A 27,711-nucleotide genomic window follows, 5' to 3' on the forward strand; every position below is an offset into this window, starting at 1 on the left:
TGGACACGCTTAGGCAACCTGTTGATCTTGAGTCAAGTTGTACATCTCAGAAGACTAAACCTAGATAACCCAAACCCAAACTCCTTACCCAAATAAAAGACCCACCTCCACCACCATCTGACCCTAAGCCTTCAGATCGAGCCAAAAAACCTAAGAAACAACCTCCGTCTAATCCCAAACCTTATTTGCTTGTGAAAACTATATTCTTTGCAAAATGATTTTCATATTTATCCAACACATTATTCAATCCCTCTACCAGTGTGATATATGTTATTTCAATTAGGTTAACCTTGTATATTTGTCTGTAAAGCGTTAACTTAACTCTATTTGTGCCCAACCTTAAACAAATTTGTTGATTTATTTAGATCTAGAAGTTTCTTGGTAGGAAACAATACTTGGGGATATTGGCTTGGAAAGATACTGTAAACAATGCTTAGAAAAAATCAGAAGTGACTAAGTGTAAAGAATACCTGTATCTTGTGTTATTATGTTGTCTTATTTATTTGTTTCCTAAACTTTAGTTCTGATTTTGTTTTGTGAAAGTTTCTACTTTAAAAATTCCAATTCAACTCTTTCATCCGACACATTGTTGTTAAAACTCTTTTTATATTTTCTCTTATCAAACGATAATGTTCTTAGGGAAAAAAAGTATGTGAATTTTTTTAAAACCACAATTCAACTCTCTTTCTTGTATTTTTTTTGTCTTTATAGATTTTAAGTTAAAGAAAGGCACTTCAATGGATCAAGAATAACAATCTCATTTTTCTTAATTCTACAAAACTCAAACATTTGTCCAATTTGTACATTAGAAAGTATAAGTTCTACAAATTCAAAATTTATATAGTTTGGGTATAAAAATTCTGGTAATTTGGAAAAGATGAGTTTGGACCAATCCTTTTGGTAAGACATTTTTAATACATAAAAACCACTTCTTGTAGTGGTGCATCTCTCAAGATATAAGTTATTGGCAAAGGAAACAAAAAAAATTATATAACAAAAATTATTTATTACATTAAAAACATATTTAGTGTTTGCATTTTTTAACAAATATAAAATATATAATAGAGATATATTAAATGCTCTTAAGGTACTGCATTTCATTTGAATGAATGAAGTGTTGATATGTTGTTATTCAAGTACAAAGTATATATAGAGGAGACTAGCTGGATTTATGGAACTTGCACCGCCACTCCTTATTATTCTTATTTTTTTTTCATGTTACCATGAAATATAAATGATTATCCCTGATAATAATACAAATTCAAAACTCTTCAATAAAAAAATTGAATACATTAAGCACATCTAAATGATTCCTTCCATCGTAACAACTTGTTTAGTGCAACCAGATAGGCCTTAGCAGTGGAAACAACAACATCCATTTCTGCTGCAATCCCACTACAATAAATGTAATACATTAAGTAGTGGTGCAAGTATATGATTTAAAAGAACATGATAGACTAGAGAAATAAACTTAATTATCATACCTAAATGTTGGATAATTAGCATCTTCAGTGAAAGCATAAGTAGATGTATGATTGTTCTCCCTACAAATTACAACACGTGCTGTGACATTTACACCAATGCCTTCTGTAACTGAATTCAATGAGTAATCCAAAAGTTTTGTAGGTTCCTACAAAAAATAGTTACAGATGTATGAAGAATGAAAAGAATGTGAAACAAAGCAAAGGATGATGATGAAGGAAGACATGAAGACTTTCAATTCTTTGTCTTGAGTTTTGACAGTGGCTTACGATAATTGATTACATGCTCTAAAGATTGGTTTATAAAAAACTATTCGTTTTTAATAATCAATTACAAATGAATTTAATAATTTATTATCTCTTAAAACCTTTTTATAAGAAAAATGGTTCAATAATAATATATTACATGAAAGTTTAATTAATTTCATTGATTATAGTTGAAATCCATATAGTCTAATTGAATAGTTTAATTGATTAATTGGAACAATAATCAATTAGATCAGTAACAGAAACCCAAAAATAACATAATGACAAAAAGATGAAGGGAAAAACAAAAAGTGAGAGAACACTTGTTTTACACTATAATCATTTACAATTTTTCATAGAATTCAAACTCTGCTGATTGGGTTTCTTCTCTTAATTAAGATAGATAAATGTAAAGAAGTTGGAATTTAAAGTTGGTTGTTCTACATATTTAGGTGATTTCATTGTTTGCGTATAGGTCTATGAGTCCATAAGAGTTGAAACTCTGTCAAAGGGATTTCTTAAAAGGGTTCTACAATGTGTTTTAAGTACGAGGAATTTCAAGAAAATGATTGATGTCAAGAGGTATCTTGATTGTTGTTTGCTTGTAACAGAATTTTATGCATCATATAGGAACACTAGAATTATATGATCATGTTTTCTGCATCCCAAGAATCTAAGTAAATTATGCTAACCTTTTTAAAAGAAAATCTTTCCGAGGGTTTAGAAAAACTTTTTGGGTCATGTTTTTGAAAATTCAATTCACTCCCATTTTTTATTCCTTGCAATTTGTCTGATATAAAATCCAGTTAAATGATTTTAAAACTTCCTTTTGAATAATTTGTATAACCAAGAGAGTTTTGTGTGATAGTGATTTTAAATTTTTGAAGTTACATTTAAAGAAAAACAAGATTAATTAATAATGTTTCAATACAAAATTATCAGCGTTTAATATTGAAAACCTTCTAGCCCTTTATATATTTTTCCATAAAAATCTATCACAATCTTACATAAATAGGGGAAATTATCACAACCTTTTACCTTTTTTAAAGCTTAGTCTATAAATATGATTAGATTATGAGTAAATAGAGTATGCCCTAAAGTAAAAAGGATTTTTACATAATCAACTAATATTAAATTGTGATGTATGTTATGTTTGATGACTATTACAATAATTATTGATAACAATCATACCTAGTATAATTGTTTTATTGATTGATACTATGAAATTTTTAAACTTGTAGTCCATAGAAATTAAACTCTTAGATTATTGTAGGATAGATAAGATATCATATCACAATAGGGGCTAAATGTTTATATAGGTTGAAATATGTTCGATAAAGCTCTTAAAATGAAAAGGACTTAATAGTGAAAAATGTTTGTAAATTACAAACCTTCACAACGAGATTAATGGCCTTGTAAGTTGAATCCACTGCTCCTATACCAATAGAACAAGCAACATGTGTGCTACCATCAATATTAACAAGTTTTACTGTTGCTGTAGAAAGACCAATAGTTCCACAAGTCACCTACATTCGTAAATATTAATTAATGTAAAGTTATGACATTACATGAAAATCTAGTTTTAAATTAGGCATATTATAATATACTTGTAAACCACCAAGCTTCCAGATAGATTCTGCATGACAAGCTTTATGTGATACTAGTGCTTTGAGGTCGACATCAGTTACAACCTAAGAACACAAAAATTGAAATTGAAAAGTAAGAAAAGAATATTTTCTTCAAAATGGATGCGTAGATATCTTGCAAATAATAATATATCATAATAGTACAATTACAATTATAGTAAAAAGTAAACACGTATGATGAAAAATATCTTAGCATACAACACAAGATTACAAGTTTTAACACCCATGGTAAATTCAACACCTCAAAAAACATTAACAATTTAAGAACCAAATGTTAAGCATGATCTCTTTCTCTACATTGAAGAATGCAACTTAAGGACAAGGTTTACTGCTTAAATGCATCGATATAATATACAAAGGTGTAACATCAAAGATGTTTGTCAGTGCAAACTACTATGAATACTACACGAATAACACTTTTAGGATCTTGGCACACCCACATGAAAGGACACCCAAATTGGTGTTTCATACAATAAATAAATAGCATCCAATTTGATTTCCTATTCTTTTCTTTCTTATTTCTTTCCAACATCGCAAAATACCTCCCATTAACATGTGCTATAATCAAATGCACTAATGCAGAGTTGAAGTGGCAAAACCTTTGCACAGTTCCTTTTGTTATCTTGTTTCTTAAAATTAAAAATAAAACATATATCATACATTCTTTCCTTCATCTCCATCACAAATCAGAATAAGGCCTTTTCCTTATGAGTGAGGTCAGATTGCTTCCTATGGCATAAGGTTTTTAAAATATGGTGAGACTGTGTTTGTAGCAATAATGAAAAGAATTTTGTAGTATTTTCTATAATTGCAACCACATTAGTCACATTTGTCTACGAATTCAAACTCAAAAAAATATGGTTTGCAATTTGCACTTCATTCAATAAGATATTGCATATACTTTTTTCCTCAGTATAACATGTATACTTTCCTCATTATCAAGAGTTGGTGGTTGGTCTTGAGCTAATTCCCATAATAAAGCAACCGCCTTGGAGAGTGCACATTCATTCCAAATGCTTTTGATAAAATCATCTGAGTGGGACTTATTTGCAATCCTAATAACGTTATATATCTATTTTACAAAATTTGCACTAGAGGGGTATGCCCTCCGCACCCACTTATCACTTTCTTCAACTTTCAACACTATTTGACGCACTAATCCCTATATGTCTAGTATATTAAATAAACCCATAAAAACTCTAAAAGTTTGTTATGTGATATAATTAGTTTTCCTTTTGATAAATAAATTATATTAGATGAGTACAAGGGGTACTAAAAAATATGTGCAAACCACACATCAAATAATTCCAATCACAATAAAAATACAATTTAAAGCGTTGACATCCCATTTTGAAAATTGAAAACAATACTCCTTCTTTGTTGCCATAATCCATGACCAAGACCTAGATTTGATAAGATTTAAGATGCTTACCATATCTACTTGACCCTGATTAAATAAAGTTTTGTTATGCATTAACCAAAATAGCCCAAGTTATTGAGTACTAATTAAAGTTTCTTCCATCTAAGGATAGATTCATGCTAAATATATTGAGTCATTGAATCTTTGTCACATTCCTAGTTTGGGACTACAATTAGTTTAGAACTAGAGGTGTCAAATGGTAACCTTTTTTGTGAGCTTTACACAAATTTGTCTAGTGTTATAAGTTTAATTAGCTGGCTATGGTTCGCATGCACCATACATAATATTTGGGTAAACTTTAAGCATCATGTGTATATTCTTCTCTACATTTTTCGTTATCCTATAGTTATGATAGTATGCTTCTTTTAGGTCTTAATAAATCTCTTCATGCTTTTGATTTTTTTTTTATCTATTAGCATAAAATAATATAAATGTTAAGTAATTTATTCAACCGACTTGTATAAAAACAAAAATAAAAACATAAATCATTTTCTTAATATTTTTAAAGTAATTATTACATAAATTTGATAAATGCAATTTTAAAATAGTATTTAAATATCAAGGGGGTTTAACTTAGTTGGTTGAGTATGATTCATCGGCTGTTGTAAACTCCTTGGTAACTAGGCTCTATTTTTGGGGATAAATAAAGCTTAAATATATTTTTGATCCTGATAAATACTTTTTTAAAGTCTCAAATACTTTTTTTTTAACTTTTAGATCCCCAATAATTTTTATTTTATTTTTTGTCCCTCAAGTGCTATCTAAAGTACTTTTGAAAGGGTTATTTAAACAAATTTGGGGATTAAAAAGAAAAAAAAATTACGTACTAAAAAGTTTAAAAAATATTAGATACCAAAATAAAATTTAATTATTTAATGGGGACTAAAAACATATTTTCTAACTTGTAAAATTTTGAGGGTCTACACCTCCCAATGCCCAAATAACATCGATAGTATACCTCATGTCCATCAAATCATGGAATTAATCTTTTAAACTTTTTCATGACTATTTCCCTGGCTCCAAATATCATAGCTTTCATGCTAGTTAATAAAAACTAGACTAAATATATAGAAAGAAAAATTTCTAACTAGCAGAATTTCGAGGGTCATACCTCCCAATGCCCAAAAGCTCTATTCCTCTCACAAGCTAACCTGAATAACATGATCTCTTTCTCTCCCCCTTCTTATTTATGGGCAACATGCCTTATTTCTTCAATAAATTAATTGAAATAACTAACTAAGGAATATTTATATAAATCCTTTTAAATGATGAAATGTGTTTATTGTAAACTAAACGAACACATGTTGAAATAAGATACTAAAGAATAGTCATGCTATTGCGTTATATATTTCATATCTTTAATTTTTAACAAAGGGATTAGTTTTAATAATGTTTATAGAATAAAGCTTATTACGTGAATGGTTGTTTAATGACCTTGGTGTGCAGAATTAGAATTGTTATAGTGATCTAGACCTTGCCAAATGGAAACCAATGAATTTCGCCAATTATTTAAAACCTAGAAAACATTAGAAGAATAAGGAGAAGTCATGAAGCCCTATTTTAGTTTGTTTATTCCAAAATTCACATATTAAACATAAAACTAAACTTAGTAAAGTGGATCAGAGAGACACTAGAAGATGAATAGTAGCATTTAGCTACCAATCACTTTTTTTTTAAAAAAGAACATGCGACTTTTGAAGATTATGCATAGACTTTCAGATTGAATATCAAAAGCCTTGTTAGGAGTACAACTTATACTTCTATAGTAATTAATTTGTATGATAATAATTAACTACTAAATTACTTCAAAGATACTAATAAATATTGCTTCAGAAGTTACTTGAAAATATCATATTCTAGCTAAAATAGATGTTTTTGTCTCTTTTCAAGAAAAATAGATGTTTCTTATGATAAACAAAAAATCCATAGAGGTATAGAAGGATGAAGCACACACACCATTCATACCAGTTCACCCACAACCTTGAGCTACATCTAGTTTCTACACCTGTAGGGTTTCCACTAATAGAAGCACCAATTGTGGTATTCTCCAAGAACCTTCAAGGCTCCTATAACAAGTATTCTCCAAGCCTTTAAAGGCTCCCCTTGGGTATTTTTCGAATATCCTCTCGAGGATTCACCCTAAGTATTCTTTCAAAAAGCCTATTCAAGCTTCATCCAAGTATTCTTTCTAATAGTCTTTGTAGGCTTTACCTCCAGTATTCTCCAAGCCTTTGCAGACTCTATCCAATATTATTTCAAAAGGTCTCTGTAGGCTTCGAACCTCAAAGGAGCAATTCCTACCTGACTAACGCAACACTATATTGTGTTGACTCTCAAACTTCAAAAGCAACAATCATTTGACTTCTCTTATGAGGTTCTCTATCCTAAATAGGTTCTATTTGAGGACAAGTACCTAATACACCATTAAGGGGAAACTAATTAGTAAGCTCCCCCCGAGAAGGTGTTTATAGACACTCTATGGCTAAGTGGATTTGACTCTAATTTCCTAGAGAGTCTAGGCTTAGAAAGACAAGTATCTTAAGGAAATAATATCATATGTAAAATACGACTTCTTGATCTATATTCTTTGTATCCTACTTTCCTTCCTAGCAATGAACTTGAACTTCACTTCACCATCCTTAAATAGAGCTTCGAGATGATCATTGCTCCTTTTCTCGAGAGGCTTGGAGGTCAAGGATATCATATGTGAATTGTCTTCACTAACACCGCTGGTTCGTACTTATTCTTAATTAGAAAAGGTTGCATATTTTTAAATTTGAAATTATGATCGTTGGTGCTTGTTGTTGTTAGTGGCTCATGACTTTTCTTTTCTCTAGCATAGCCATGAGTTTTTTATACTTCAAAGATAAGTCTTCTACAAGTAAGTCTTCTTTGAATAGGTGAAATTTTCTCAAGACTCCTTTTCTTGTTCTTGGTTGCCTTGCTTGTATAGGACTTATAGTTTAATGACTATCTCTTTCTTCTTCAAGATGATTCTTGTCTTCAAAACGACTTGTCACTTTAGATGACAGGACCCGAGTACATTTTTTTATGACGTCTTCTTTATAACTTCCGGTGCGTGCTTATGAACTGTGTAGGCATGTTTGTCTACACTATTCTCTTTTGTAGTGCATTCTCTAATGATCCCTTAGTCATGTGTAGCTTCTAGTATCTACCCTTTGACTAAAGTGACTTCCAGAATCATGCTTTTAGTCATATGCAACTTTGAATATTTGCACTTTGACAAAGAACTCATGATTACCTTTCTGCTTATAGTATATTTCTTATGAAGTTAGACAATCTTAAGACTTGAGGTACCTTCACTGTAGGCTAATGCTTTAGACCTTTCTCCATGCTTTTTGATTAAGTTTTGTCTTTTAAAAACACTAAAGACAAATTATCCATTAGTAGCACAAGTCTAAACAACTTAGAACTTGCTTCTTAAAAACTTGTTGTCATTAAAACTGTTTTGCTTAAAAAGGGTTCTACTTTAACAGCTAGAGGTTATGTAAGAACAAAAGAAAATTAGAAAATCATAGATAACATGAACCCATTGATCTAACGATAAAAAAGTAGTTTTTAAGAGATTGTTGGTAGGTAGACCATGTTTAAGAGGTTGTCAAAGGTATATCTAACAGTGATGTTTTTAGATTAAATACAAAATAAGAAATAAAGGAATCTTAGTAACATACATTTTAACAAATTTTTTAAATTTTTTTTCCAGTTTTAGTTAAAATTTACCAATTAAAAAATTATGAGTAGATCCTCATTACTTAGATAAGTAAATCAATTGTTTAATCTCCTAGTTAAATATAGTCTAGCTAGTGAAGTTTCTTTTTATAGGATTTTCAATATAGTTCCAGATTTTATAACTGTTTCTCTTCATGCTAATACTTCCATTATTTTTCCTCATGGTTTCTAGTTTGTAATTCCTTTTTTACTAAAAAAAATACCTATATAATTATGTGATTTTTAATAAAATTTAATCAATAATAAAATTATATTCAAAAGGGTGTATTAGATAGTATGTTGCTATTCTCTTAGAGGTATTATGTGTTATAAATTAACTTTGGCATAGTGAAAATGGATGTAACAATAAAAGGTTATTTGTATTCTATTCTAAATATACCAACATGGACCTAACATTTTGAATTAACATTGTGATATCTTACTATATTTGAATGATCAATATTAAAGATGGGGTGTTTTGGTTTTGTATATAGGTGGGGTTGGGCTAAAATGGGAATTTTGTACTATACATTATGTTTCTACTCCTTGCACATCTTGTGCTAAGGTTGAAAAACTTTTAATCATACATCTTTGCTTATAATAAAAGGATGATCAAGATTAAAAGAAAAATGCCCATGATTTTTTAAGTGATCATGTGACCACTTACTAAATTTTATTCTTGATCATTTATGTATAATTGTATGACTCATATTTATGGTTCCCACTTCACAAAACTAAAAAAATAATTCAATTGATATGCTTACATATAGAAAGACACATAAATAAAATTATATGGAGGGAAGAAAATTAGTAGTTCTTAACCTTTTTTTTCTCAGCCATTGCTTTGAATTGCCTAAACACACTATCAACTTCATCTTCCTTAAGATCATAACCAAGCTGAAATATAGATGATAACCAAAATAGCAAAGGGTAACATTAAGTATATTTTAAACATTAACAATGTGTTTCAATAGAGTAATAGAAAAAACAATAACAAAGCTTTACTCCACCCGGTGAAGTCGAATCTATAGTAATTGAATTTACTTAGTTCTATTTTTTTCTTGAATAGAATAATTAAATTAAGTTTTCTTCATTTTTGAAAAAAAAAAGTTATATTGTAAAAAATAAAATTTGCTAGGTGTTGATTAATTTAATTTATATTTTTTTGGTGAATCTTAATTTGTTTAATGTTTATTGATGCAAGAAAAATATATATTAGTAATGTAAACTTGATGATAAATCTCATGGACTATGGTAGTGTTGAATTTGATCGATATTAAAGCACACAAAATGAATACATGGATATTTTAAAAGAAGTCATATATGAAAAGATCATGAAGAAAGAAAAAGAAATGAGATATATATGGGGAATGCTAATATTCTTCTTAATTGGAGTGTATTAGCATTCAACACAAAATAATTTGGACTATAAAATTATTTATTTTTCTGTTTTCCAAAATTTAAGGATATTATAGAACTTTGTCATTTAATTCACAAAATAAAAATAATTTTTTTTCTCTCTCGTATCTTTTTCCACGATTCTCTCTTATATATGAGAAATATTTTTATTTTTTAATTAAAATAATAAAATACGATAATGTCTTTGAATTAAATTTTGAAAAATAAAAGATTGAATGATTTTTTAGTCCAATTTTTATGTGTTAAACGCTAATGCAAACTAATTAGGATGGATATTAACATTCACTTATATATGTGTGTGAGTGCGCATGTACACTCTTAAATACTTTTTTGTCTTTGTATTTTAGTAGACTACCACCTATTTTGTTGAAATTTTAATTTAGCACATTTAAGAAATAAATTACCATTGAGATTAGTATAAAATTTTAAATTTACTCAAGCTATAAAGCCAAACATAGTATTTCATATCCTCCTTAAAGTTACATTCTTTCATAAAACTCTATATCTAAATACGCAATAAAAAAAAAGTATTTGTATACCTCTTCAAGTCGCTTTCTCAAAGCTTGGCTTCCACTTCATCAATAAATGTAAAAAATAATAGAAATCAAGAAAACATTAGTTAGAAATTGATTGCGCAATGAATAAAATACCAAAATAATGAAAAAGTTGTTAGTAAAGATTACACAAAGCCTTGGAATTCAATATCCTAACACAAAAAGCCTTGGAATTTAATATCCTAACACAAGAAGCCTTGGAATTCAATATCCTAACACAAAAAAATATTATTTTTTTCTTGGTTATAAATATACATTTCTTAATTTTTAATAAAAGGCTAGGATTTCTAAAGCATCATAATAATCCCAACTAGGTTAGCACCAAGAGGATCACCAATCACCTGTATAAGACGAGGTTCCTTACTATAGTGAATTTACATGTTGAAAAACATTAAAATAAGACTTCAACTACCATTGGAGAAATTACAAAGGAATGAACAATTCCATATGTTGCGTCCAATGGGACCTTTCATGCAAAGGACCTAGCATCCAATGGATGGTTGCATCCAATACATGAGCATTCATCCATCCATGTGTTGCGTCTAATTCATGGTGTATCATATGTCTTTGTGTTTATAATCTATATGTGCATTTGTATGCAAAACGGAAAATTCATTAGTCCGTTAACTAACAATGATTTGAAATAAGTGTCAAATTCCCTACCGAATCACATGAATGGCCTAGAACTATGCATCATTACCCATACCTCCCTTTGAACACCTCATCATGTCACATTAAATGCAGAACAATTACCTTTTCTCTCTACTAAAATTCAATGAGTGCCAAATTTTTTTCGCATTTGAAATAAACACATTACCAAAAAAATTTAGCCTTCGAGTCTCACTTACAATCTTGTGATTTTTACTACATAACTTTCCTCTCTTCTATCTTTTGCACTCATAATCCAAGAAGACCACTTCTAATGTTAATCCTAACCAGAACCCGAATATGGATTCCAACGAAGATTTTGTTGACATTGTTCCTACTCACAGAGTCCTCTTGATATCAATAGTGCAATACTCAATGTTTAGTATTACTTCACTATTGATTATCTAGATAAACTTGGCCTGAAGATCAAGAAGAACATAGATATGTGGAATCAGAAGCTACTTCAATATGAATGAGGTCATATACCCAAAGTTGATCATGATGTATTGAAGGACTACAAAGTTTTCTAGTAAATGGATGATTGTTGGAGAAGTTTTGGGGAAAACAACGAAAATTACACCCACAACCGTTACTACTACAATTTGTAGTGAAAGAGTAGACAATTATTTGTAGAATGATTAGGATATGCCCTATGTTGAGTCCAAGGCAATATAGAAGGTGTTATTAGGAGACAAATTCAAATTTCCTCTGTCATTTGGAAACATGACAAGGGATGCTAAGGTGTAATGCTCAAGTGTTCCATCAAATTCTAAACAAGGCCATCTTTCCCAAAGTGAGGTCAAAAGACTTCATCACTGAGATTCATATATTTTTCCGGCCCTTTTCATCTACTAGAAGGTATTTCCTTCAACATCCCCTTACAATCTACACTAATATATTTTAGGAATTTGAATGGCTAAGGGTAAATGAAGAACATCACCTATGTTTTACTGGTAAACAAACATTTTGGGATCAATGGGTTTATGATGAATTTGTTGGAGTTAACCCTAGAGGCTAACCTATTTTAGACTATATTTATATCACGACTTTTGTTTATATATTTTATATACATAAGACATGTCAATTATTATGTTATTAGTTTTATAGCATAATAATTTCTTTAGAATAGGCAATTCATTCAATGGCAAATCAAATGAGACTTGAGTGTGAGATTCATTGTTGTTTTAAAAGTATCTGTAGTCAAGTATTATTATTGACAGGGTGACAATAGTGCATTGAGGATATTATGTGAGTAGTTTGTTTATGTGTCCACTTTGGGATCGAGAAATTGAAGATCAAACTTGACAAGGATGACTCTCTTGTGCCTCTTGTTTGATCAAGACATTTGGATGAAGAGACAAACGTTACATGGTGAAAATGGTTATGGTAAGATTGATATTGAAGCACCGATTTTCTTATCAGCGGGGTGGCAACGATGCATTGCTAGATGTCAAACACTTTCTGTAATATTATAAAGATAATATTGTTTCCAGTCTAGTGGGAGCCTATAAAGTCAAACACATAGAGTGATTAATTAGAGCAAATGAATAAATTAAATGTGAGTTAATTTAGTTCATAGTTAATTAATAAAATATGATTTACTTAATTAATGACATATTTAATTAAGATTTAATTAAATAGGACATAGTCTAGTAAGATAGCTAATTATATATGATTTAATTAATTATCTATAGATCTAATCAAATAAGATAAGTATGTATGTATCTAATCGAATAAGATTTGATAAGATCAAATAGGATTTGGTAGGATAAGATATGATTGGGATTTGAATCAGATCATTCTCTTATACCTGGTTATTAGGATCACACTACAACTCGTAGTGTTATTCAATTTTACAATTGACAGCCTCTTCACCATGCTGGCTCGTGCACAAGATTGTCAAGATATTGAATCATCCTAAAATCACAAGCTTACTAATGTAAGCGTGGGATCTTTGATCCCTTTCGATATCAAATTATGAGTCACTCCCAAATATCTCTCTGTGTGGCCCGTTTTTAGGTGCTTGTTGGTTGCCACGTTTGTTAGGTCTAGACAATCACTAGTCTTATCTACTTTAGATTTTGATGAATAACAAAAAGTATAAATTAATAATATTCTAATGACTTTTTGACAAGTGGCCTGGTTCTATTTCTTAAAAGACTTAAGAATATGTTGTATTGTCCTAGAAGGATTACTTTGTTAACTATCTATCCAGCGTCCAACACGCTAAAACTAAACGGCGACCACTCTCTATGACAATTAGTGTTATACACTATGTTATTGGTTATATCACGCGTCCAACCAATAAGTAACTCATACATCTTTTGAAATGATCAGCATTAACAAAAAGTCTGTGGTAACCATAAAAAGGAAGTACACATATTCCATCCTATACAAATTTATTTTGTCTCTCTTTATTTTGAAATGCTAATATTTGAATTTAAGGAAATGGAAAAATAGAATGTGCTAATAAGAATATTCTCTAAAGGTTGCTTTCATTAAAAGACAAAGGAGAACATGAGGATGTTTGTACTATCATACAAATCCTCACAAATCAAAGCACGACACGTAGCTTTTCCTTCATTATGAGACAACGGTCTTTAAAAGGCAACCACTACTAAAAAAGAAGTAGAGGAAAATGCTGACGGAAAAGCAAGAAATGAGCAAAAGTGAAATACTGCTGAAATTACTAGACAATCAATACAACATTTTCATTTGTTTATTCTTTGCTAAGAAAATTCATTTTGTAATTTATCTTTATTTTTTATTCATTCTTTGAGTGTTGTTGAATACTTGTATTCATTCAAACTTGTGTTTCTGAAAGCCAGGAGTTGCTTAGTGTTAAAAATACTTGAGTTTCTTAGATTCAGGGGGAGTTTAAGAAAGTGTCATAAGTGGTATTAAAAATACTTGTAGAGCCAGGAGTGATAGGTCCAAATACTTGTTTGTAATCAAGTTTTGATTAGTAGAACCCTTTACTATTGTGTAAAGGAAAAATGGACATAGCTTAGGTTGAGTGAACTAGTATAAACTAAGTGTTTCTACTTCTCTCTTTTATGGTTTATTGAGCATTCTATTAACACTCTCTGTCAATTATTTAATACCAAGTGTTTATTTGAAAAACAGTTTTAAAAGGACTCTCTGTTACTAGGTCTCTAGACGATTAAACTTGTATTTATTAAAATTTGTTTTTCTCCTTAGTGGATAAGTTATCTCTCTTCTACATTTCCATATATATAATCGCATTAAAAGTTGATATAAGTTTCTTATATCTTTGATTAACACACTATTCAACCCCCCTTTCTAGTGTGGCAGTTGTTATTTCAATGTTTTTACTGCACCATTAAGGCCAATAACATCGAGAATTACCTACCTAATCTATGAAAAAACAAAATCAAACTTTTGCACGCGAAGATGAAGCTTTGCTAGTTTTTGTTCGCCTAGAATTATCATATTTCCCTAATTTCTAGTTTATGGACTTGGTAGTATTTTCAAAACAAATAACCAATGCACTTACATGGATTGTTCTTAATACTCACGTGTTATATTGGTTGTGCCATAACCTTTTTTTCTTGGATTTAAAAAGAAACCTTTTTTTTCTCTATATTATTTCTTAAGCAAATAAAGTGTATAGTTTAAGAATCGTGATATTAGGTTATTTAATGTTGTCATTTATTGGTTTTTTTCTTTATTATCAATGTAATTTTCCATGCATATGTATTATACTATCATATACTAATATTTTAGATAGCGACGTAGGATCTTACAATCCGAGTTACAATTCTCGAGTTTCAAGTTTTTAACTCCCATCCAATCTTAGGTAAAATCTTGATTTTGACAACCTTGCTCCTATATATATGAGAGAGATGGAACTGTGGATGACGTGAAACTGATAATTCACTATTGAGAGAGAGAGAGAGAGAAGTGTATCACACCAAATCCCTACGTGTGTACCATCAACTAACTAATAAACCATAATTTGAGTAATATTTTGTGTGAATTTTGTGCTATTTCATGTATTTTCTTAGCAGAACTCATGTTTAGACGTTAGTTTTTACATTGAAGAAGTACAACCACTCAATCAAGAGGAAAAGTTGGAAAATGCCCAATTTCATGAAGATCTAATGCTATTTTCACTTGATAAGGGTTATGGTCAGCTATAGAGGGCCATGGTCAATTTCATGAGGAGGGTTGTGTCCAAATTACAATATACCAAGGCCTCAATGAATAATTGTCAACAACGACCATGGTAAATATCGCCACTGTCATGGTAAGTTCATAAGGGTTATGGCAAATTGACAACGACTCAAGCCTTGAATAGCTTCAACTTTAGACAATGGGTGTGGTAAACTTTACCATAGTGATGGTGGATTTGACCACGACCATAGTTCACCTAATTAAGGAAATTATCTTTAGGAGTCTATAAATAAGATTCTCAAACCTATAATTTACATATTTCAAATTCATTACCTATTTATGCTTTTGAGCGTTTTTGAGGCATGGACAACACCGACAAGATGAGTTGTGATCATCGTTCCTTCCTTACTGATTTGTCTATGCTAATTTCTTTTAGGCTTTCTAGTTTTGCTTTGAACATGAGTGGCTAGTCTCCCCTAGTATCGCGGTTATGATGTAATCGTCCATTTGTACTCCTTCCCTTGTTCTTATGAAAATTCCTTGATGTTTTATGTCAATTTATTTTGTACCTTATTTTCTTTGTCAAATATATAGTGGTGATCATCCATGTGTATTTGGTAGATCTAGGTAGTGAATGCTTTATACCAATTTGCATGATCAAACTTTTTGGGTAATTTCCAATAGATTAGTTTATCAATAAATTAGTCATGCCTGGACATTATTTTTTCCTTTGTCTTAAATTGATATATTCATGATCATTGGAGTATCGATTTAAGGAAAAAGCACCTATTGACCTGAATCAAAGGCTTTAGGTAACTTTAGGGATTGGTAATTAACTTATGGTAGGAATTACTTAGAAACAACAGGGTTAGGGGAAAATTGATACTTGTAAATTAGAACCCCCGATCACTTTTAATATCACTCAAATTTCTCGTTTATCTAGTTTTACTTGCTTTTTTTTAAAAAAAACCACAAAAATAATTATACTTCTTTTTAATATTTCTTTCAATTGTTTAGATAAATAATTTTAGCTACTGGGAAACACAACTTGTCCTTTGGGTAAGATATCCAGACTTAGGTCCATTGTTACTACTACTTAGGTTACACTTGCCCTTATGCATACATATTTTACACATCAAGTTTTTGGTGCCATAGCCTTCATGGGAAGAGGGAGAGCACAAATTTGTCACTTCCAAGGACCTCTTCCCTATCTGGTGCATGAGCCATGAACTACAGTCCAATGTTGGTATGTAATTCACTAGACACTGCCAAAACATAAAGGTGTATGTCTCCCCTAACCATAGTGGGTTTTTTTCTGTCAGCTTTTTTATCACAAGGATTGCCACCCACTTTGGGTTTGATTTTGTGATGACCACTAGTGATGTTCCCACAAAACCCATTGACTGTTACACCCTTCTCTAGATGAAGGTGATTCAGTAGAGGGGTAATGGATATGCTCTCACGCATCCTCTTCCTCTACTACTTAGGGAGCCATAACAGCCAGAGCCTCAACTGCAACAACCACCAAAATGATACTATCAGCGGCATTCTCCAGTACATCACATAGAGGAGAGGGCTCAACATCAAGAGCAGTTCAATATTACCTCCTCGGTGCACTACCTTGACTAGCTAGAGACCTACATCAGATGATGGTGCTTAGTCGTTTGGATGCACATGTTGCTAGATTTGAGAAGCATCACTAGCTGATGACTGAGAGCTTTGCAGCTCAAATGGTGTTCTTTAGGAAGATGTTGGACCACTTCTTTCAAGGTCCACCTTCATCTTAGGGAGGTTTATTTTCGTTTTCCTTTATTTCTTTTTGTTTTATATTAGCCTATCTTCACTTTCATTTTTGGTTGTTTTTAGTTTTCAGTATTTCATTTTTAGTCTTGTATTTTAGGCTATATTTTAGTTTGTTTTATGCATTAAGGGCACTGCATGTATAAAGTGTGGGGGAGGGGTATCATCAGTTCCCAACTTTGAGCTTATATGATATATGGGACTTTTTGCATTTATTCCGATTCCATCAATGTGTAAAAATGTTTTTATTGGGTTTTGAGAATTTCCTCAGGAGGGAACATTAGCATGCATGACTTGAACTGGCTTAATGTAACACCCTGAAATTTCCTTCTTAATTTACTTTGCTACACTTTGATAAGCTAGACAGTGAAAATTTGTATTGTGTAATTTAATTTTGTGCCTGTATGATTTAATTTATTCTCTATATAATTTTAAGTGCATAATTTCCATGCTATATATGTCTATATTTAGTGTAAATAATTTGTTTAGTCTAGCTTGGCAAAGATATGGAAACTTCCTGAACAAAAATTCCTTCTATAACAAAATTGTGTTGTACACTGAGTGATAGTGTAATTTAGCTCTATGTGAGAGTGATCTCTGATGTGCCATCATTTTCTTCTATTTTCTAAACCCTTTTTGCACCATTTTAATTATTGATTGGTCTTAATTGTCAATTAATTAGGCAGTTTTATTATTTGGGCTCATTTAGCTAATTTGATGTTTTTAATCTAATTTCAGGAATTAATGAAACATTGGGCTTAATCCGGATTTTGGTTGTGGACTTGAAGAGGGCAAATAAAGCAGCGCTTACCTTAGTTAATTTCTAATTAGGAAATTTCGCAATTTTATTTTATGTTGTTCAGTGTTTATTTCGTTTTGGGCCAGAGTATTGTAATAGGCCCAGTGACTTTGAGTGACTCTTTTTAAATAGCTGCCTTGGGATTCGTGCAGGGCATTCTATTCTGTTATGCTATTCATTATTCAGAGCTTTGTTTTAGGGTTTTCGTTTTTCTGTTTTGATGCTTCTGAGTTCGTAATGCAATTTTACGTTTTCTGCTTCTAATTACAATTTCGTTCTTGCTTCTTCTTCTACTCTCATTTACGTTTCTGTTCCATTTTACATTTCTGTTCGTTTATGTTTCTGTTCATTTACGTTTCCGTTCATTTACGTTTCTGCTTCATGTTTCAATTGCGTTTTCTGTTTGAATCCATGGAAGGCTAGATTTTCTGGTGTTGTTTCCTTTTGAGGACGAAGCCCAACTCTCTTTGAGGTTTCGCTTGTAATGTGGTTTCCTGGCAGTTCTCCCTTCACTAGTATCCCAAATTCGTGAATATTAATCAGTGCACGCTTCGTGTTCGATTAATTGCCTCTGAGCCTAACTTGCGTTGATGCTTAATGGACGAAGGGCTAACTGGTGTATGTGGTGCCTAATCACGTATTGAAAACCCTAAGTTGATTTTCGCTTAGTAAATTGAAATAGGGTTGGATTAAGTGGTTGACTGTTAGGGACGAATTCTCCATAACCCAGGATAAGAGAATGGCTTCTGAATCAGAGGAAACAACCCGTTTTTAATATTAGTAGTTTCGTATTCCAGTTTACTTGTTCTGCTCTTTAATCACAAAACAAACAAACCCCCCCAATCGTTACTGTTACTGCAAGTATATTATGAACATTTGGTTTGTCACTGCTCGTTGGGAAACGACCTAGGATCACTTCCTAGTTACTGCATTTTCATGTTTATTTGATTCGGGTACGGCCTCGATCAATCTCTGTCTGAGGTTCACTTTGGTTACACTTAATTCTAGGGAGATTAGCACAGTAATCAAGGTGTTTAGGATAGTATTTACTAGTTTTGATGAAAAAAACAAGAATATCCATTTTTTGCAAAGCTGTACTTTAACCATTTATAGTAGAAAATTCAAAAGGAAACAATACTAATTGTGGGCTTGATGTACACGATTTCCATGAGATGCCAAGAGTCATTCTTGAGTAAAAATTGAGTGATTAAGATAAGCTAATACCTTAATCCATTGGACCAAAGCCTTAAGCACACTTACAAGCTTCATTAAAACCCTAAAACATGATCATTTCTTCATATTTTCATGTTAGCTTTAGGGCAGTTTAGAGCAGCAAAACTTCTTCTCCTTCTTGCTCTTGAGGGCTGGTCTAGAAACCTTGAAGCCTGTTGGTAAGCAAGTTGACCCTTCACTCTAGCCTTGTTCATTCTTCTTCATCACTTGAATTTTCTCTCATGTTCTTGAGTTTTGTTGAAGCTTGTTTTTTACTCAAGAGACTTCATTCTTGGTTGTACCCTTCTCTTTCACATGGAAACTACAAGAGGTAAGGGGGGTCTCTCCAATCTTTGAATCCTAACCATGTGATGCATGGAAACTTAGCTTCAAAAATGTAGTTGTGGTGTTCTTGAAGTTTTCGTGCTTGCTGCCATGTCTTGGAACTATATGCTAGGCTATTTTTTCTTGAAATTTTGATGCCAAATATGAGTTCTTTGGCTATTAAAACCTAAGGTTAGACTACAATTTGAGCAAAACAAGTTAAAGAGATTTTTGGAAGCTATAATTTGACCACGAATTTTACAATGTCTCAAGCCTTTAGTGCCTTCAACTTTTGACAATGACCGTATTGTGGTAAACTTTACCATGGTTGTGGTCATCTAAAATGGACAGTGGTACATCCTGTATGTCTAAGGCTTCAACGTCATAACTCTGACCACGACCGTAGTGCGCCTAATAAAGAAAACTATGTTTAGGAGTCAATAAATAAGATTTTGGAGTCTATAGTTTATATATTTGAAATTCATTACCTATTTATGTTGAGAGCTTTGAGAGTGTTTTGAGCGCTTCTGAGGCATGGACAACACTGGGATGACGAATACCTATCATGGTTGCTTCCCTAGTGGTATATCTATACTAATTTCTTCTAGGCTTTCTAGTTTTGCTTTGATCATGAGCGGCTAATCACCCCTAGTCTGAGGTTATGATATAACCTCCCAATTGTACTCTTTCCCTTGTTCTTAACATAATTCCTCAATGTTTTATGTTAATTAGTTCTCTACCTTATTTTTATTGTCAATTAAGACTTGATCAATCTTAACTTAATCAGATATATAGTGGTGATCATCCACGTGTATTTTGTAGATCTAGGTAGTGAATGTTTTATACCAAACTGTTTAATCAAATTGTTTGGGTAATCTCCAATAGATTAGTTTATCTTTAAATTAGTTATCCCTAGACTTTATTTTATACTTTTTCTTAAATTGATATATTCATGATCATTGGAGTATTGATTTAAGGCAAAAACATCCATTGACCCAGATCAAAGGCTTTAGGTGACTTTGGGAATTATTAATCAACTCGGGGTAGGAATTTCTTAGGAACGGGGTTGGGGTAGAATTCGTACTAGTGAATCATAATCACAACAGCTTTTACTATCACTCAAATTTCTCGTTTATCTTGTTTTACTTGCTTTCTTTTAAAAACCAAATTTACAAAAAATAGTTCTATTAATTTTTAATATTTCTTCCGATTGTTTAGTTTAATAATTTTAGCTATTGGGGAACACAATTGGTCCTTTGGGTATGATATCTAGACTAGGTTCATTGTTACTACTATGTAGGGTATAATTTCCCTTATGCATACATATTTTACGTGTCAATTGCACTGAAACCCCATTCAATTGTTGCTCTTGTTGATTGAATAAAGGTATTGTATCCTTCAACACTTGGTGATCAAAGGCAACCTCTTTGTTGTTTGAAAGAACCCTGAGAAGGTAACCTCTAAACCCTTCATGACTCTTACGTAATGTGTAGTCCATTGGATAGGGTTCTTTCTGCTCAAGGTTTATTTAGAAAGTTTTAAATTATAGACCATGAAACCCCAACAATTTTTTATTTCCATTTTAGCGACTTGGATACATGTTCATTTAAAACAATTTTAGTATCTAAAGTAAGGAAGATTATACCTATATCAACATTAGATGCATGTTTTTCCTTAATAACTCGTTCAAACTTACTAGTCCATCAAACTTTAATATATTTTTTTTCATAAAAACTACAAGATTTTCTTAGGAGTTAAACATCTTCTATGTCTTTGGTTCTAACAATTCTCCTTTTTTTATAATGACAAACAATATTAAATTTTGATCAAACATAGCGTAAAAAAAAACATCGGGGCAGAAACTCATGCTATACATCATAGTTAAAATATGTCATCAAACAAAGCTATAGATATATGCATAGTATTTAGACTCCCCTTGAGTCCAATACTCATACAGGCATGAGAATCAAAGCATAATGCATCATTATGCATACAAATCAGAGCATATATCATATAGCATATATAAGAGAACTACAAGATATATCATAGCAAACCAAACCATAAGCTCAATTGCAATCAAAATAACCATATTTACAAGACAAACTAGAATGTTCTAAGTCCCAAATAATACTCCCTGTTTTGGCATCATCCAAAAAGGTAAAGAGTAAAAACATGATAGTAATTGTGGTGGTGGTACTTTGGGTGGTTCTAGAGGCTATTGTTGTTGCTCTTTTGATTCCACACAAGGTGGTGCTTGAGGTGGATTCTTAGTTTAAGATGCTTGAATAGGTATCCATGGAATTATGGATTGAAGGAGTGCCATCATAGGGGAAAATTGTTTTTGAATTGCTAATCAAATCATGAGTCTAGATACCAAAACTTATGACTAAGTTTTTCAATGATCCTAGAATCTTGCTTCTAAAGATGATCTTTGATCTAGACATCAATAAGCTCTTCAACTTTAGCCATAGTTAGCATTTTAGCAGTATGTGAGATGGTGCAACATTAGAAGTTTGTGCAAAAGTAGATGCAACAACCATTGACATCTCAAGAGGAGGTGGAAGAGTCTTTGGAGGTTCACCTTATGGTGAAGAAACACCAATCATGGAAGTGTCTTCCTTGGAGGGTAGAATTTTAGGCTCAGGAGGTGAAAACATCTTACAAAATAGAATCTCAAAGTTCATCCTATCAAACAATGAACCAAGATCCAATAAGTGTAACTATTTTTTAGATAAGTGATATCTTCTTCATCAATGATCATTGTATTTGTGAAATGGTATGTTCTTACTAGATGCAAGGACCAAGCGTTGTTGAATGTTGTCTCTATTTCCTTTTCCTCCTCCTCTAATAGATTGGATGATGAAATCTCCTTTATGAGTTCATGTAAATTTTGTTTCTAGGTTTGTGAGCCAAGGTTTTTTCCAAACTTCTTTAAAAAGCTCAAAGTATTGTTGGAACTCCACTTTGGCCTTCGTTGCCATATCTACTTCCTCAGGTTCCACACCTTTCCTTTTATGAAAGTTAATGATTGGAAACCTTTGACAAATCCTATTAGGGTAGAATTTGAACTCGATTGACTTCTTAAGGTGCAAGGTTGTTGGGTATGCAATGGCCTACTACTTCACCCAAGTTTAGGCCTTTACTTGCTCTGCCATCAACAAATATCTATTTATAATATATAAAAGTTGAGTTCCTTACTTTTACACGGTCACGTCAGCAAAATTGATGATTCGGAGGAAGAATAATATTCACTTTTTTTTTTCTTCCTTCTTCAATGTTATTCACAACATAACAAAACTCTATACCAAAACATTTCAATTCAATCTTATTGACCTTCAAATGCTTCTCACGTTCACAACCATCATTTTTCAATGTTCTATATTGCATCCTATAACCATTTTCTTTTACATTTTGCTTATCATTCATTTTTTTCATATTAGTAATTTCTAAATTCTAATATATTTTTTGCTATATAAATATAAATAAATATTTCACATCAACAAAGTTCATGATCTAAAATTAGTTTTCAAACTAATCTATAAAATAAATATGTTGGTTAAACAAAATTGAAATTTATTTATTTTTCACATTATGATGTAAAAAATATATTAACATCAACTTTAACTATTGCAAATATAATTTTATTTACTATCTCCAATATTACATATCACAAAATGAAAATTGTTTTTACATTAAATTAATTTAAACAAATTTTATATTGATTAAATTTATTTAATATTTTAATTTTAACCTGATTTGCACTTTTAAATATACTGCAACAGGAAACTCCACTACATGTAGCGATACAGGAAAATATGATTTCAAAATTCAATGATATTTTACTAGAGGGAAAACTTATACATCATACATAATTTAAGAATCATCTCAACAAATGATGCATATAAACCTATCTCAAAGGAAGATTTAAAAAATTATTTTTGCTTACTACTGTTGTCAAGAAAGTCAACAACATATCCATTAGCATTCCTCTAAACTATTTTGAGTTTGGTTCAATGGAAACTCTAACTCAAAGGATGAATGATAGAGTTTTCTTAACAAGTACAACATTAATTTTTTTGCAAATTCATAACTAACTTATTTCACTCTAACATATCTCATATTTTATTATAGACATTAATGGTATACTTCATGCACTTAGAAATGAAGAAAAGGTACTTGTTAGTGGCAAATCAACAAAAAATAAGGGGATTGGAATTGCTACTAAAAGAGTAAATAAATTATCCTTACTTTATTAATTATAAATTTTGTTTAAATAATAATTTTATACAATTCATTAATATATACATTTTTTACACAATAGAATGTAATATATATCATTATATTTTCACATCTCCCTTTTTTATGGGTTATTTTCATAAATGAAGTTGTTAAAGTTACTTTGTAGACAAACATAGCCTCAGAATTTGAAAAAACATTCAACATCCAAGAAGAAGATTCAAAGATAGTTGCAATCACTTTTATCATGGTTAAGAAATTAAGAGGTTTGATTACTTTCACACATTTAAAATCCTTAACAAAATTTATATTCTACACTTTATATATCTTACTACTCTATCTCTTTTCTTTTCTTTATATATATATATATATATATATATATATAATATCTTTAAATAACATTTAAATAAAAATTAATCCATAATTTCCTATCTCTTTATTTTTATGTTAGCATGTTTATTTAATTTGATATTTATTTATTTATATGAGATGTTTCTTTACTATCTTAAGTATTGTTTTCAATTCAACTTATTTAATAAATAAATAATTTTAATTCAATTAGGTCTATATCATACGTTCTGCTTACAATAATTTTTTTTATATTTTATTTACTATGATAATTTTAATTTACTAACAGTTATATTTTAATAATTATTTTTCAGATGAGTATTCAATCAATTCAACTTCAAGTACAAGAATTAATATCAATCTCAACAATCCTAATTTTGCAAAGTTCAAGATAGAGTAAAATGAACTTCCTTTTTTTTTTTTTTATTATACACATTTTGTAACATTCAACAAACAAAATTGTTAGTTTATTCTAATTCTTTGATTGATGTAGCTAAAAAATTATAAATTTTATTTTAAATAGCTACTTTGTGGAAAAAATGGAGCTACATCAAATAAAAGAATTATCTCCTCCAAGTTCTGCCAACATTGATCTTGACAAGAGAATAAGATCTTTGCAAGATATAATATCCATGAGATGGATATCAGAATTAGTATGCTAACCTACCATGACCTTCATATTCATAATATTCAATAATACTTTATTTTTTTCTTAGTTTTAACATATATAAAATAATAGGATAATATGTTCACAATTCATGCAACAATCAATGAAAGCGATTGGGTGAGAGTTTTGTAACAACACTGTGCCCATCACCGTGCTAGAAGCATCGGATTCAATGGTGAAGGGAATGGTGAAGTCCGACGTCGCCAACACCAAGGCTTGCGTCATTATTAGCTTCAATTGGTCAAACGCAGTTTGAGCGGATGGTGACCAAGAGAATTGGTCTTTCCATAGGAGCACAGTTAATGGTGTTGTAATGGCTGCATAGTGGCGAATGAATTTCTGGTAAAAACTGGTTAAGCCTAGAAAACCAAGAAAATCTGAGGGGGGGGGGGGGGATGGAGTAGGCCAATCCAGCATGGCCTGGATTTTGTTGGGGTCTGGGGCCACTCCATGAGACGACACCACATGGCCAAGGTAATTGAGTTGTTGTTTGGTGAATATGCATTTGGAACGACGGAGGTATACTTCATTATGTGACAAGGACGAGAAAACGGCCTCCAAATGCTCCAAATGAGAGAGAAATGAAGGACTGTAAATTAGAATGTCGTCGAAGAAGACTGCGACAAATTTCCTGAGGAATAGCCGAAGAAGATCATTCATGGTGGCCTGGAATGTTGACAGAGCATTGCAAAATCCAAAAGGAATCACTCTAAACTCATAGTGGCCGTGATGCGTTCGAAATGCAATTTTATGGATGTCGGCTTCGTGCATGCGAATTTGATGGAAACCTTGGCTGAGGTCTAGTTTTGAGAACCAAGAAGCACGATCCAGTTCATCCAGTAGCTCATCATTCGTCAGATGGGAAAATGGTCCTTAATGGTGATAGCATTGAGTGCCCGATAGTGAACACAACAGCGCTAGCTGCCATCATTTTTCTTAACCAGTAAGACAGGGGTAGAGAATGGACTATGTCTAGGTTAGATAATGTTGGATTGGAGCATCACGATAACTTGGCGTTTGAGTTCATTCTTTTGAGAGTATGGGTATCTGTATGGTTTGACATTAATGGGGCTCGAATTAGGTAAAAGATGAACATGATGGGTAATATTGTGTGACGGTGGGAGTTGGTGAGGTTGTCGAGGGAAGGGGGTGTGTGGAGGTCGTGGTGTGGTGTAGAAGATGACTGAGGGGTTATTGGGTTTGGGATGTGGGTTATCTCGTAAAGAGGAGAAATGCTATAAGTCTGGGCATACCGTTTGAGTTGTTGGGCTGAGGCTGGGCTTGGGTAAAGGGAACATCTGCTTGCAATGTTATATTATGGACCAAATAACTAAAGCTCATCGTGAGTGCTGAATGGTCTATGGTCACAGGACCTAAAAGCTTTAACCACTGTACCCCTAAGACGATGTTTGTGCCCCCAATAGGTAAGGGGTAAAGGTCCACAGGAAAAGTATGTCTCTGGATCGTAATGGGGATGTTAAGGCACATAGAGGTGCAATCCAGCATGGTGCAATCACTAATCATAACGCGCATCGTGGACGTCGGGTTGGAAGGAAGGTGGAGGAAGTTAGCCAAGCGGGGTTGGAGGAAGTTGTGAATGCTTTCGCTATCCACCAAAATCACAACACGATGGTGAGCAATAGTGTCGTAGATGCAAAACGTCTCTGGCAAGGGCATTTCTGATAGGGCACTAAAGCTGATTTGGGGCTCACAAGGCAAGTCGAGTTGATGGTGGTCCAGATTAGGAGTGGAAAGGGGAGCCGGAGGAATCGAGGAGGATTCATTGTCTTCATCTTTTGTGATGAGTAAGTGAAGATGAGGGCGACATCTGTGGCCGAGAACCCATTTCTCATCACAATGATAGCACAGGCCCTTGTCTCATCGAGTGGCCAACTCTTCCACCGAAAGGCGTTTAATCGGGGGTTTCAGGTTTGGAGGGAAGGCAGTGGTAGGGACAAGAGAAGAAGGGTTGGGCCGATAATGGTGGCGACAGTCGTTGAGTTTCTCCTCGTGCAACTTTGTGAGAGCTACGGCCTGTAGAAGGGACAGGGGTTGAAACGCCTGCACTTCGCGGTGGAGTTCAGGGTAGATCGAAGATGAAACAACTCAGCAAGGAGGGTGGAGCTAGGCTAACTATGCGGTTCGCAAGATGTTTGAACTCGGTGAGATACTCATTCACCGAGTCGTGCTGTTGGAGCTTGAATAAAGCGCACTAAGGTTGTCTCCACTAAACGTAATCCCTGAGGTAAGTGGGTTTGTTATGGTTCCTTGCTGGTCTGCCATTAGCTACCACCTTTGTAGTGCTGTTATTGCAATCAGATTTCATAAAATACATAGTGTCCAATAGGCTAACAAAATATTGTGTTCAGTGCTTTGCAAAAAACCCAATGTTCAATGTGTTGTTTCTATCCAACACTTAACAAGAAACTTACACCCTAATTTATATATTTTATTAAGTTTTTCATCCAAAGCAATATCACAGGATCAGATCTGTGTTTTCGGATGCTAAGGTTTCCCTGCTCTTATATTTCTTTATGCATTTAATATTTCCTCAACTTTTTGTATTGTCTCTAACATTTGAATTTAAATAATTTAATAAAAAGCAAAAAAAGAATTGAGTCTAAGTACTACTCCCGATCAAAGACAAGAGTAGTGAAGGCAAGGATTTTCATAAAAGAAAAAATGGTTAGAAAAAGGACAATTGTGTCTTTTTATTAAAAAAAAGGACAGTCCCTTTCAAGAAACATGTTTCTTTCTCCTTTCCAATAGTAGACATGTTTAAAGTAGAAAAGTGTCAAGCTCTCCTTACATTCAACAAAGATTGATAATGGGAAATTTTCAAGGTCTCATTTCCCAATGAAAATATTATTATGAGTGCCTATATAAAGACTAGGAGAGAAGACATTAAAAGAAGGATTCATTAACAAAAATATTCAAAGCATATGTGGACAAGACATTCTGATACTATAAGCGCTCTAAAATGTCCATCCTATGCGTTGCACAGTTTTTATAATTGTGTGCTAAACTTCTATATCCTGACTTTGT

The 27,711-nt window shown here is 32.0% G+C and overlaps 1 protein-coding gene across 2 annotated transcripts in view; it reads right to left on the reverse strand.

Moving 5' to 3' along the window:
- Positions 1 to 1,077: 1,077 nt before the first annotated feature.
- LOC100807538 (probable 2-isopropylmalate synthase) overlaps positions 1,078 to 27,711 on the reverse strand; it is a 73,108-nt gene continuing 46,474 nt past the window's right edge. Inside the window, exons 7-12 of one of the 2 annotated variants that reach the window (XM_003538026.5) lie at positions 10,481 to 10,514; positions 9,345 to 9,419; positions 3,335 to 3,418; positions 3,119 to 3,253; positions 1,485 to 1,630; positions 1,078 to 1,395 (exon numbers count right to left, since the gene is read on the reverse strand). In XM_003538026.5, coding sequence (XP_003538074.1) covers positions 1,293 to 1,395; positions 1,485 to 1,630; positions 3,119 to 3,253; positions 3,335 to 3,418; positions 9,345 to 9,419; positions 10,481 to 10,514 — 577 coding nt within the window. In that variant the 3' untranslated portion in view covers positions 1,078 to 1,292. Of the gene's footprint in view, positions 1,396 to 1,484; positions 1,631 to 3,118; positions 3,254 to 3,334; positions 3,421 to 9,344; positions 9,420 to 10,480; positions 10,515 to 27,711 lie in introns of those variants that run through there. The other variant, XM_041006977.1, reaches the window with a different exon arrangement.

The sequence above is a fragment of the Glycine max genome, chromosome 11 (genome assembly GCF_000004515.6).
Source record: "Glycine max cultivar Williams 82 chromosome 11, Glycine_max_v4.0, whole genome shotgun sequence".
NCBI classification, from domain to species: Eukaryota; Viridiplantae; Streptophyta; class Magnoliopsida; order Fabales; family Fabaceae; genus Glycine; species Glycine max.